Source organism: Suncus etruscus, chromosome X, assembly GCF_024139225.1.
Source record: "Suncus etruscus isolate mSunEtr1 chromosome X, mSunEtr1.pri.cur, whole genome shotgun sequence".
In the NCBI taxonomy this organism is placed as follows: domain Eukaryota; kingdom Metazoa; phylum Chordata; class Mammalia; order Eulipotyphla; family Soricidae; genus Suncus; species Suncus etruscus.
In genome coordinates this window covers 50,333,451-50,344,345 of record NC_064868.1, presented here as the reverse complement: position 1 = coordinate 50,344,345, position 10,895 = coordinate 50,333,451, and the positions used below count along the sequence as shown (strand labels likewise).

At 47.0% G+C, this 10,895-nt stretch overlaps 1 protein-coding gene across 1 annotated transcript; it reads right to left on the bottom strand.

Annotated features, from left to right (window-relative positions):
• Positions 1 to 2,727: 2,727 nt before the first annotated feature.
• LOC125999171 (zinc finger X-linked protein ZXDB-like) lies at positions 2,728 to 5,781 on the bottom strand. The gene has a single exon (XM_049767208.1). The coding sequence runs from the start codon at positions 5,750 to 5,752 to the stop codon at positions 3,188 to 3,190; it is 2,565 nt and encodes an 854-aa protein (XP_049623165.1). The 5' UTR covers positions 5,753 to 5,781; the 3' UTR covers positions 2,728 to 3,187.
• Between the last annotated feature and the right edge of the window lie 5,114 nt (positions 5,782 to 10,895).

The window sequence follows — 10,895 nt, the reverse complement described above, 5'->3', positions numbered from 1 at the left end:
AGTAAGAAAGAAAGAAAGAAAGAAAGAAAGAAAGAAAGAAAGAAAGAAAGAAAGAAAGAAAGAAAGAAAGAAAGAAAGAAAGAAAGAAAGAAAGAAAGAAAGAAAGAAAGAAAGAAAAGAAGAAGGAAGGAAAGAAAGAAAGGAAGGAAGAAAGAAAGAAAAAGGAAGGAAGAAGGAAGGAAGGAAGAAGGAAGAAGGAAGAAAGAGAAGAAAGAGAGAGAAAAAGAGGAAGGGAGGGAGGGAGGAAGGAAGGAAGGAAGGAAGGAAGGAAGGAAGGAAGGAAGGAAGGAAGGAAGGAAGGAAGGAAGGAAGGAAGGAAGGAAGGAAGGAAGAAAGAGAGAGAAAAAGAGGGAGGGAGGAAGGAAGGAAGGAAGGAAGGAAGGAAGGAAGGAAGGAAGGAAGGAAGGAAGGAAGGAAGGAAGGAAGGAAGGAAGGAAGGAAGGAAGGAAGGAAGGAAGGAAGGAAGGAAGGAAACACAGAACTGGGGAATTTCTATGAAACTCAACCATCCACCTTTTAACTCTGTATCATCTCACTGTAATTCAATCAAAAATGTTTTTAAAAGACTGGGGAACTAAAGAAGTGTATTTTGAGATATCTTTAGGTTTATACATCTTACAAGATGCCTATGAACTGCATGTTCAGCTCCGCTTTAATATTGGTTGGAAAAGAAGACTCTATTTATTAGGACACACACATTTTGAAATTGGGTTTAAACTCTACAAAGTTCTGAGGAAGGAATGTTTAAAAGGACAAAACATAAAACCAATGATAGCTGTGGGTTACAAATTTATGTCTGTATTTGCTTTATCACTAAAGGAAAAGGCAGTTTAGATGAATTTCACCACAGCAAATTATAAAGTGCAGTACCAAAGTGCTACAGACATCTATGTGCAAGGAGTTTTGTCTTAGAATGTTTTAGAGCAACAAATAGAGTTTGCCGTCAGAACTGTGGGGGGAAACTAGAAGAGACGCACTTGCCTCACTAAAGCACCACAAAACAAAACTAAATAACCCTGGTATCACTCGTTTTACATACAAACACACTCACATCTAAACCCAGAAAGTAATTTATTAGTGAACACCCAGTCTTGCATTAGATAGTTTGACTGAAAACGGGGGAGTGGGGCCGGAGAGATACATGGAGGTAGGGCATTTGCCTTGCATGCAGAAGGACGGCGGTTCGAATCCTGGCATCCCAGATGGTGCCCCGAGCCTGCTGGGAGCGATTTCTGAGCGTAGAGCGAGGAGTAACCCTTGAGCGCTGCTGGGCGTGACCCAAGAACCAAACAAAAAGAAAAAAGGAAAAGGAAACGGGGGTGGGGGGGGAGAGGTGGCCATGAAGAGAAGGTGTAGGCGTTGGTGACCATGAAAATAACCTTACCAGTTTAATTCCTCAAAGCATTCAAGGCAAATATAAGCTCAGACATGCTAGAGAACAGGTTGGGTTGGAGAGAGAGCGCGAAGCTGGCAGAGGGAAGTGGACATTCATTGAGGTGGAACAGAACAACTGGTCATAAACACAAATGATCAGAACACTCAGAATAACTGAACTGGAGAAGTAAAAACCCTTGTGTGGGGCCCGGAGAGATAGCACACCAGCGTTTGCCTTGCAAGCAGCCAATCCAGGATCAAAGGTGGCTGGTTCGAATCCCGGCGTCCCATATGGTCCCCCGTGCCTGCCAGGAGCTATTTCTGAGCAGACACCCAGGAGTAACCCCTGAGCACCGCCGGGTGTGGCCCAAAACAAAACAAAACAAAAAAACCCTTGTGTGTATGTATGCGTCCATGTGTCTACTAAACAAAATTCACTTGAAAGGAGAGAGGGGTAAATGCTCATACGGGTTATAGCTGAAACTGCAATAACTATCTTGAAAAATCGTGGGGATGACCTGTAGCAGTTGTTAAAGTACCATAGAAACGGCAAAGTGTTCTGCTCATGTGAAGACAAAGCATTTACTCAAGATGCTAGTAATGCCTCTCATTCTAACTCTGGCAGTAGGCACACAGTGAGCAATGGGCACAGGGGAGAGAGAAATCTTACCTGTTCCTTTCCCAGGTTTTCCTGAAAGCCTACGGTTGATACAGTCTCTCCATGGGCTGGCTTTAAGTACAGAATAAAGATGTTATAATTTGGTCTGGTGAACACGTGAGCCATGCCCCATAAGCACTGTGTCGAGAAAGCTCCTTCTGAATTTGTGGAAGAGACCCCCTTCACAGCTTCTCAAACCTCGCACGCACGCGCACACACAGACACGCGCGTGCGCACATGCGCACGCGCGCACACACACATACATGTGTGATGTTAAAGCATACCACTTGCTCCTCTTTGAGGAAGGGATGAGCGGGGCAGCAAAACTGACCAAAAATTCACTTACACATGCTAAAACACAACATTATTTTTCCTCCCAAAACTAACTATTGGGAGAAGAAATTGCTGTAAGATGCAACAGGCACATTTACATTACAGTAACTGTTTTGTAGCTTGGGAACTGAGGCTCAGTGAGATGAAAGAACTTAGTTAAGGCCACTTACAACAGAAAAAAAAATCAACGTTTCACTCTTGGTCAGCGCCACATCAACGTGGTGACACTTTGCACCCCAACCATACAACATCCCATCAAAAGAGAGGTCAGAAAGACAATCAGTTAAAAAGAACCATCCCATCCTCTTGGCTTTGTTTTTCTTTAAGATCCATGGTATAATTTTAGAAATGATTTGGCAATGTGTTAAAAATTCCATATTTTAAATACCAGTTGACGATGTCTCATCATTACTGTTCAATGTACTTTTCATTACATTAGAAGCACATGCAATAGTTAATCACTGTAAAATTCCTAAGTTTTTCAAGAAAGAGCACAAAGTCATGAAAATACAGAGCTGGAAAGACACAACCAATAGGTACATTATAGATTAGAAGCAGTCTATTCGAAGACACCTCGTTTTATAAATAAGGAAATTAAGGCTCAGATTTATGTGACTTGCTCAGGGTCACCTTACAAGTTCCAGACACGACTCACAAGTTCCAGACTCAGAATGTATACCCGAGATCAGACTTTACATCTCAAAACTTGTTTCCCAGGGCTCTGATCTTTTTGAAACTGAGAAAATGACTGCATTGAAACACTCAGTCCACGGTATCCATAAAATTGAAGCTAATTAATACAAGTGGTGAGGAATGACTAGTTCATACCAAAAAGGAGCTTCCAGTCACTGTGATAAGATCTGTTTCTTTCTGAGAACCATGGTTTCCTGCTGGGTTGGAGAACACAAAGTGGGTTTCTTCCTCCTGTCCAAAGAAGGCAGAGTCAGGATGTAAATTCCATTCTGTTTTGGTTGGCATCAGTAGTTCTGAGACACTGTTTTCACAAAGGGTGCTTGAAGGAGTCAGAGCATCTGTGTCCACTGTCAGCTTACTGCTAGGGGTCAGGGCCTGGGGTTCCTGACTGGAGTTTTTCATAGTCAAAGAGCCCAGAGTTCCCAAAGACCCTGCACTTAGACTTGAAACATCATCCACCTCCAAGGGGCTCTGCTGAAAACCCGTGGCTGTTGTCCCAAAAAACAGGGAGGTATCCAGACTCTGAGGAAGGTCACTGGTGGCCATCAAGGCCCGAGGGTTCGCAGTCTGCTGTAAGCCATTTTTATTACCATTGTCATCAGCATCAGCATCAGCATCAGCATCAGCATCGTCGTCGTCGTCGTCGTCATCGTCATCATCATCAGGCAGGTTCCCTGCCAGAGTCGAGCTCACGGAGGCTACATCAATAGTCAAGATTCCAGAGTTCACCAGAGCCGTGTCTAGCACTGCAGCAGAAGCACTGCCAGACACGTCAGAGAAAAGAGACACTAGCTCTGCGTCACTCAGGTCACTATGTCCCTGGCTGGTAAGTTCACTACTAGGAGTAAGAGAATTTGCAGCTTCCAGCTGTGCTAAGAGATCCTGGCCGAGGTTGTGCCTTTTGGCCATGTGGGTCTTCATGCTGTGCTTGGATGTGAAGAGTTTGTTACAGGTGGATACTGGGCAACGGCTTTTCCAGGTGTCCACGTCCTGCAAGTGTTTCTTGGAGTGAATGTAGAGACTACTTCGAGCAGAGAACCTGGCACAGCAGCCTTCCACGGGACACACGAAAGGCTTTGTGCCCAGGTGGGTTATGCTATGGCCTTTCAGGTGCTCGGCCCTCGTGAAAGATTTACCGCAGCCTTCCACGGGACACATGAACCTCCGGTCATCGTCGTGCTTCCTCTTGTGCCTTAGGAGCTTAGACATGCTGGTGAAGTTCCAGCCACAGCCATCAAAGTCACAAAGGAAAGGCCTCTCACCTGTGTGGCTCCTCAGGTGTATTTTCAGCCGACAAGCCTTGTCATACTGCTTGCTGCAGCCGGGAAACGAACAGGAAAAGAGTTCCTGCTCCCTGAAGTGGGCACGGTTATGGGAAAACAGGGCACTCACTGTGATAAAGGTCTTCTTGCAACCAGAAAAGGCACACTGGTAGGGCCTCTCGGGTTCAAAGTGGCTGCGCTGATGGGCACTGAGCTTGGCCTGTGTGGGGAAACTCTCCTCACACACATCGCATTTGAAGTTGTTCTCCTGCTCGTGGCCCTTCATGTGCGCCTTGAGGTTATAGATCGTGGTGAAGCTCTTGCCGCAGCCCTGTGTGGGGCATCCGAAGGGGCGCAGTTTGTCGTGCGACTGCAGATGCCTCTTGAGCTTGTAGGAGGTGGTGAAGGTCCAGCCGCAGCCACTCAGGGGGCACTTGAAGGGCCGCTGGCCCTGGCTGCTGCTGTGTGTCAGCAGGTGTACCTTCAGCTGGTGCTTCTTGGTGAAGGTCTGTCCACACTGCGCCTCGGGGCACAGGTATAGCACCACGCCAGGGCCCGGGCCCAGAGGCCCACCGGGGCTGTCGGCTTGCGGGCCCTCGCCCTCCTGCTCCTGCGCCTGCACAGGCGCTAGTTCGGCTGGCTCAGCTAGCAAGAGGTCCGGCGGTAGCTCAGGGCAGTCGCCTGGCTGCGGGGCCTGTAGCTCCCCCACTTGCACCTGCGGGGCTACGAGACCCCCACGCTGCGGGGCTGGGGTGACCCCGGGCCCCCAGGCAGGCGGCGGGGGCGTGGCCAGAGTGAGGACACCATTCTCAAAGTGCAGCAGCAAGTCCTGGTTGTGGATGGTGACAGTGCCCGCGAAGGCCGCGGCGAGGCCCAGGCTTGGGGCGGGGATGGCAGCTGCCGCCATGGTCGCGGTCTGAACAGGAGCCGGAGCCGGAGCCGGGGCCGGAGCCGGGGCGGGGGCCGGGGCCGGGGCTAGAGCCCGCGCTGGCGCCGCGGACAAGCGGCAGGGTCCCAGTGCAGGGCGGACCGCGAGCGTCGCTCCGCTATCTCCCCCCTGAGGCCGTGGGCCCGGCTCGGTCTCCTGCCTCCACACAGGCCCCGCGGCCTGGCCAGCGCCCACCGTCTCCATGTCGCCACCCACCGGGTCCAGCAGCACCAGGAAGAAGTCGTCGCCTTCGCCGCAGCCGGCGTGGTCGGGCCTCCCCGGAACCAAGTGGCAGGGGCCAGCGCCGGGGGAAGCAGCTCGGGCCTCCTCGCGCCGCCGCCTCGGACCGCCATCTTGGGGGGGCCCGAGCAGCAGGAGGTGGTGCGCGGGGGCCTGGCCGGCTCGCGGGTCGGGGCCCCGGGGGACCTGGCCACCGCCCGAGGGTCTGCCGGCGCCGCTGACCTGGCGAGTCCCGCGAGCAGCCAGCAGCCTGGGGACTTCCATCTTCTGGTCCGTGGGGCGCAGCTGGAACCGGAGCCGCGGAGGAGGCGCGACCCCGCCCCCTGCCGCGGGCCTGAACATGTTCCTGAAAGGGGAAAAAAGTGCAATGCGCAGAAACTGGCCCTATCAGATATTAAAACGTGTTTAACGCCACCGTCATTTGAATATTCTGGTACCAAGTCTCTGGAACACAATAGAAAGTCCGGAGACACTTCGGCGTGCGCAGATACGCTCCACGGCGAACAGGAGGAGGAAATCCAGGCGATCTTCCGAGGTGGTGGGGAGTCGATGGTGCTCCGATTCTGGAGTTGAGAGATACCTGATGGCTATGTCTTACCTTGGCACCTCGCTGTTTTTAACTAACGTAAACACACCCCGGCGCACATGCAAGCACACAGCGATTCGTAGGCACGTTCCCTTCCCGTTAACAAAAAAAAAAAACCTGTTTACTTGGGCCCGGAGACATAGCATGGAGGTAAGGCGTTTGCCTTGCATGCCCGGCATCCCATATAGTCCCCGAACCTGCCAGGGGCGACTTCTGAGCATAGAGCCAGGAGTACCCCCTGAGCGCTGCCCGGTGTGACCCAAAAACCAAAAACCAAAAACCAAACCAACAAACAAAAACCGGGAAAAAAAAACCAAACCAAACCAAACCAAACCAAACCAAAACAAAACAAAAACCCTGTTTACTTGGGCCCAGAGAGATAGTACAGCGAGGGAAGCCTTGCATGTAGCTGACCTGGGTTCGAACTTCTGCATCCCATAGTGTCCTCTGAGCATCACCGGGAATGATTCCTGAGGGCAGAGCCAGGAGTAACAAACATCTGAGTATCGTCGCAGGGTGTGAACCCCGCAAAACAGCTAAGTAAGGGAATAAACATTTTGATAGCAATGTTTATTGGCCAGTCAGTTGGCTGGAGAGAAGACAGAAAATTACTGAGAGCGTTTTCTTTTTCTTTGCTTTTCCTTTTCTTGGTAGAGGGGGGTGTTGGGTGTTGGGCCACACCTGGTGGCGCTCAGAAAATAGCTTTGAAACTCCTGGCTCTGCGCTCAGAAATCGCCCCTGGCAGGCTCGTGGAACCATGTGGGGTGCCAGGAATCGAACCTGGGTCCGTCCCGTCCACGGTCGGCTGCGTGCAAGGCAAACGCCCTACCGCTGTGCTGTCGCTCCAGCCTCAGAGAGAGTATTTTCCATGATGTCATTAGACTACCAATGTGATAGCAAGCAGTTCCTACTCAGATTGATAAGCGGTGCCTCTCTTCCCACGAACCCCACACTTACCCTGCCCCACACACAACATACGTATCCAGGACGGTCTTGAGGAAGGACCGAAGGAAGGAAGGTACCGGGTTATTGTTTGATTTTTGTCCCGCTGAAGCAGATTTAAGTAACGTAAGAATGCGGCAAAACAGATCAGCGCCCTTCAATTTTGAAACGCAAAAGCTGCATGCTCAAAGTCCTTCCAGCTGAAATCTGAAAAACCTAATCTGCCTGCTGGTTTCTCCCGAAGCAACACACGACTTCAACCTGCCATTTAGTTTCCGCTCTTGCCTATGCCAATAGTGATAAGTCGAATGACCAATCATATAGCGCAATGACGTTGAACAGTGTGGGGATGTCTGGACAGCAATGTCAGTTCAATGTAGTAAGGTCGCTGTAAGCGACTCTCCGGAGAAAAATGCACTGATGAGCAATCATGTTCCATAGCCCCCTCTATGTAAGCCCCTTGCGTGTGAGTGTGGTGGCCAGTTTCACTGTGATGGCTTTTGGACTGTGGTCCCTAACGAGTTCGCTAGTAATGGTGGTGCGGGTGATGATCCTCCGGTGTGTCCGTCATCCTTGACATCCTCGACAACTGGTGGAAGTGCAAGGTGAAATATCTTGCGAGAGAAATATTTAGAGTGATGATTAGGTTTGGAGGTAAACCTTGTAAAGGCTCCACATGCAGTAATCCCTCCTCAGTAAGGCATATCTAGAGCAGGGGTTGCCACAGGAAATAATCCAAGCCAAATTGAATCATGCATGTTCGGCTAGCTTTCTACCTTATCGAGTGAGAGAGCTTGCTGCCAGAATTGCAGTTTTGATTGAGTACAGAGACCTCTCCTGGGAGGGGGAGTAATATCAGAAGGCCTATCCTGAACCAGTCCTGCCTAGAACTTATGTTGGAGACATGTAAAACAAGATGGTAAGTATAAAATTTCTGCTTTGGGTGAAACCAAGTTGTGTTAAACAAACAGATACAAAGAAACTGGGATGATCTATCTTTTGTGTGAACCCAAGTTGTAAACAAATAGATACTAAGAAACCAGAGATGATCTTTGTTTTGGGTGAACCCAAGTTGTAAATTGTGAACCAACAGTACCTTTCATTAAAAAGCTTAGTCATTCCCTTCTTTTACAGATCATGGATACCAGCAGATCTCTTGATCCAAAGAATGCGACTTTACCCACTTATTAGAATTAAAATGTCTTTATTAAAATGTCCACTTTACATATTTTACCTTCTTTTTTAAAATAATTTTATTGTGACCAATAAGAATTTATGAAGAATTTATGGACTATCTTGTTCATGGGTTACCACTGGAACAATGGAGAGGAATTCCCTTCCTATTGACAGGCGAGGAGAGGAATAAAGATGGAGTCCCTTATGTCAGGAGCTATTAGCTCACTTTGTCTTATTTTTTTAATTATTTTTATTGTGACCAATGTGAATTACAAGTCTTTCACAGTTATATTTAAGGTACATAGTGACAGTAAAATTGGGCCATTCCCACCACCAGTGTTGTCCTCCCTCCACCCCTGTTCCCAGCATGCACCCATATCCCCCTACTTTGTCCCCCAAACTGCTAGTATAACTGGTCCCCTCTTTGTATATCTTGTTGTAGATTGGGTATCAATTCTGTATTCATTGACTATGGGTTTGGTGTTTAAGTCAGATCATTTTTTATTTCTACTAAATGTTTATACACTTGTTTGGTTCTGGTACCATCCATTTCCCCCCCTCAATTTAGGAGGCAGAACAAGATAATTTAATTTATGTGGTTCTGTTTGTAAAAAGAAAAGAAAAGAAATGGAAGGATTCTGTCTAGAGGTTATGAATATCAATTTAAAAGAAGAAAAACATAACAAAAAATTAAACAAAAAAACAAAAACACAAAAACACACAAAAACAAAACCAGCAACTACAAAAAAGCACCACAGCAACAAAGACAACAACCAAACACTACCCACGAGAACGAAAAAAAAAAAAAAAAGAAGGTTGATGTGGCAAGGTTTTGTGCTTCTTTTTTCTTCTTTTTTTTCCATAGTTACAGTTAATATTGGGGAAATTAAAAAGGGAATTTCCTTGGCCTAAGAAATACTGGGTTTATAGGATTTCTCTGCCCTTGAAGCATACTGTCATGGGTGATTAGATAGGACTACCTGCTCTTAGATCAAGTTGTTGCCTTTTCCTCATTGTCAGAATATCATATCAAAACTGGCGCCAGTTGGTGATAGAACAATATTAGAAATTTCCCAGGGGGCATTTGGTTCCTGGTGCTGTTGCAGGGAACTGTGTCAGTTCAATGTCTGGGATCTAGGGCTTGAGATTAGACAGTCGCTATCTGATCACATGGAGTCTAAGTTGGGTCCACATAACACATGTTCAGGATGGGAGGTGACCCTGTGTTATAAAATGTATGGGTTCTTATCCCTAGTAGATATAAACTTGCTTCTATATATAACATTCCCCCTTTTTTAGTATGCCTTTGCAAAAAGAGTGGTGCCATATTGTATTGCTGGTGCATTTGGGAGTAAGAATATCAGGTTACACAATGTCTGTGCCCTGGTTTTGACCTGTGCTTTTATCCCAGGCAAGACTTTTTCCTGTAGGCTTTCATACCATGCAAAACCAAGATAGGTGAAATTAAAGGAATATATATATATATATAAGAAATAAATAAAGGGCCGGGCAGTGGCGCTAGAGGTAAGGTGCCTGCCTTGCCTGTGCTAGCCTTGGACAGACCTCGGTTCGATCCCCCGGTGTCCCATATGGTCCCCCAAGCCAGGAGCGACTTCTGAGCACATAGCCAGGAGTAACCCCTGAGCATCACCGGGTGTGGCCCAAAAACCAAAAATAAATAAATAAATAAATAAATAAATAAATAAATAAATAAAAAAAAATAAATTTTTATAAAGTAAAAAAAAAGTGATGTAAGATGCCAGGGCATGCCTAAGCTTTTAGGGAGGCTCAGCCCACCAGATGTATCCTCAGATTTTCCTGGTGGATAGAACTAATTTAACCCCCATGTGGTTCCTCAAAAGGCCCGCTGTGGACACCTTTTTCCCCTGCGCAGATGGTTGAGGAATTTCCAAAGAGACGCCTGGCATTACATTTTCAGTCAGTATCTGACTATCTCTCCTTTGTTTATATCAGGCAATATATTGACCTCTATCAAATAATTTTGGCTCAGAAATTCCAGCATCAAAGTTTGAGAACCCCTTTTTCTGGATATAGTCAGCCCTAAAAGCAAAGACAATTTTTCTCTCCTTTTCAAATATGTCCTTTGCAGCTGCAGTTTCTGGTAATCAGGGGCATAACCAGAATACAGATTTTGACTTTTGACCCTCCTTTAGAAATAGGGAAGCTCATTTCTGGGGATTTGGTACCTCCCTTCATTTAACCTCTATAACAATAGAGTCCAGCCTAGAAAGACCAAGTTTCTAGATATTTCCTATTTTATCCTAATCCTGATTTTGCATTTTAAGTGGCTTGCAGGGCTGTGACTTTCTCTCTTGTAATTTAGAATTTTTAAGTCACACCCATAGCTTTAGTATTGTTATTGTTATACTAGGCTTTGTGATTGCAATTATTCTTTGCCTGTGGCTAATTTTACCACTATAAATTTCCCTGCTCAAAAAAATTAAACTTGTCGCACTCCTACTAGAAATGTGTTGACCCCACACATACTGCGTGTGGTATCATTATTTCATATTTCATATTCGTCCGCTCGTGTTACCCATTTTCCTCCCGTGAAAGGACTATGACCCGTGAGAATTGCTGAGACGCAAGACGTCTACAACAGTAAGAGGCTACCTTACATTTGGGAATAAACAGCCTAAGAGGTATAATAATACCTCTTATATTATAGAGGTATTATACCTC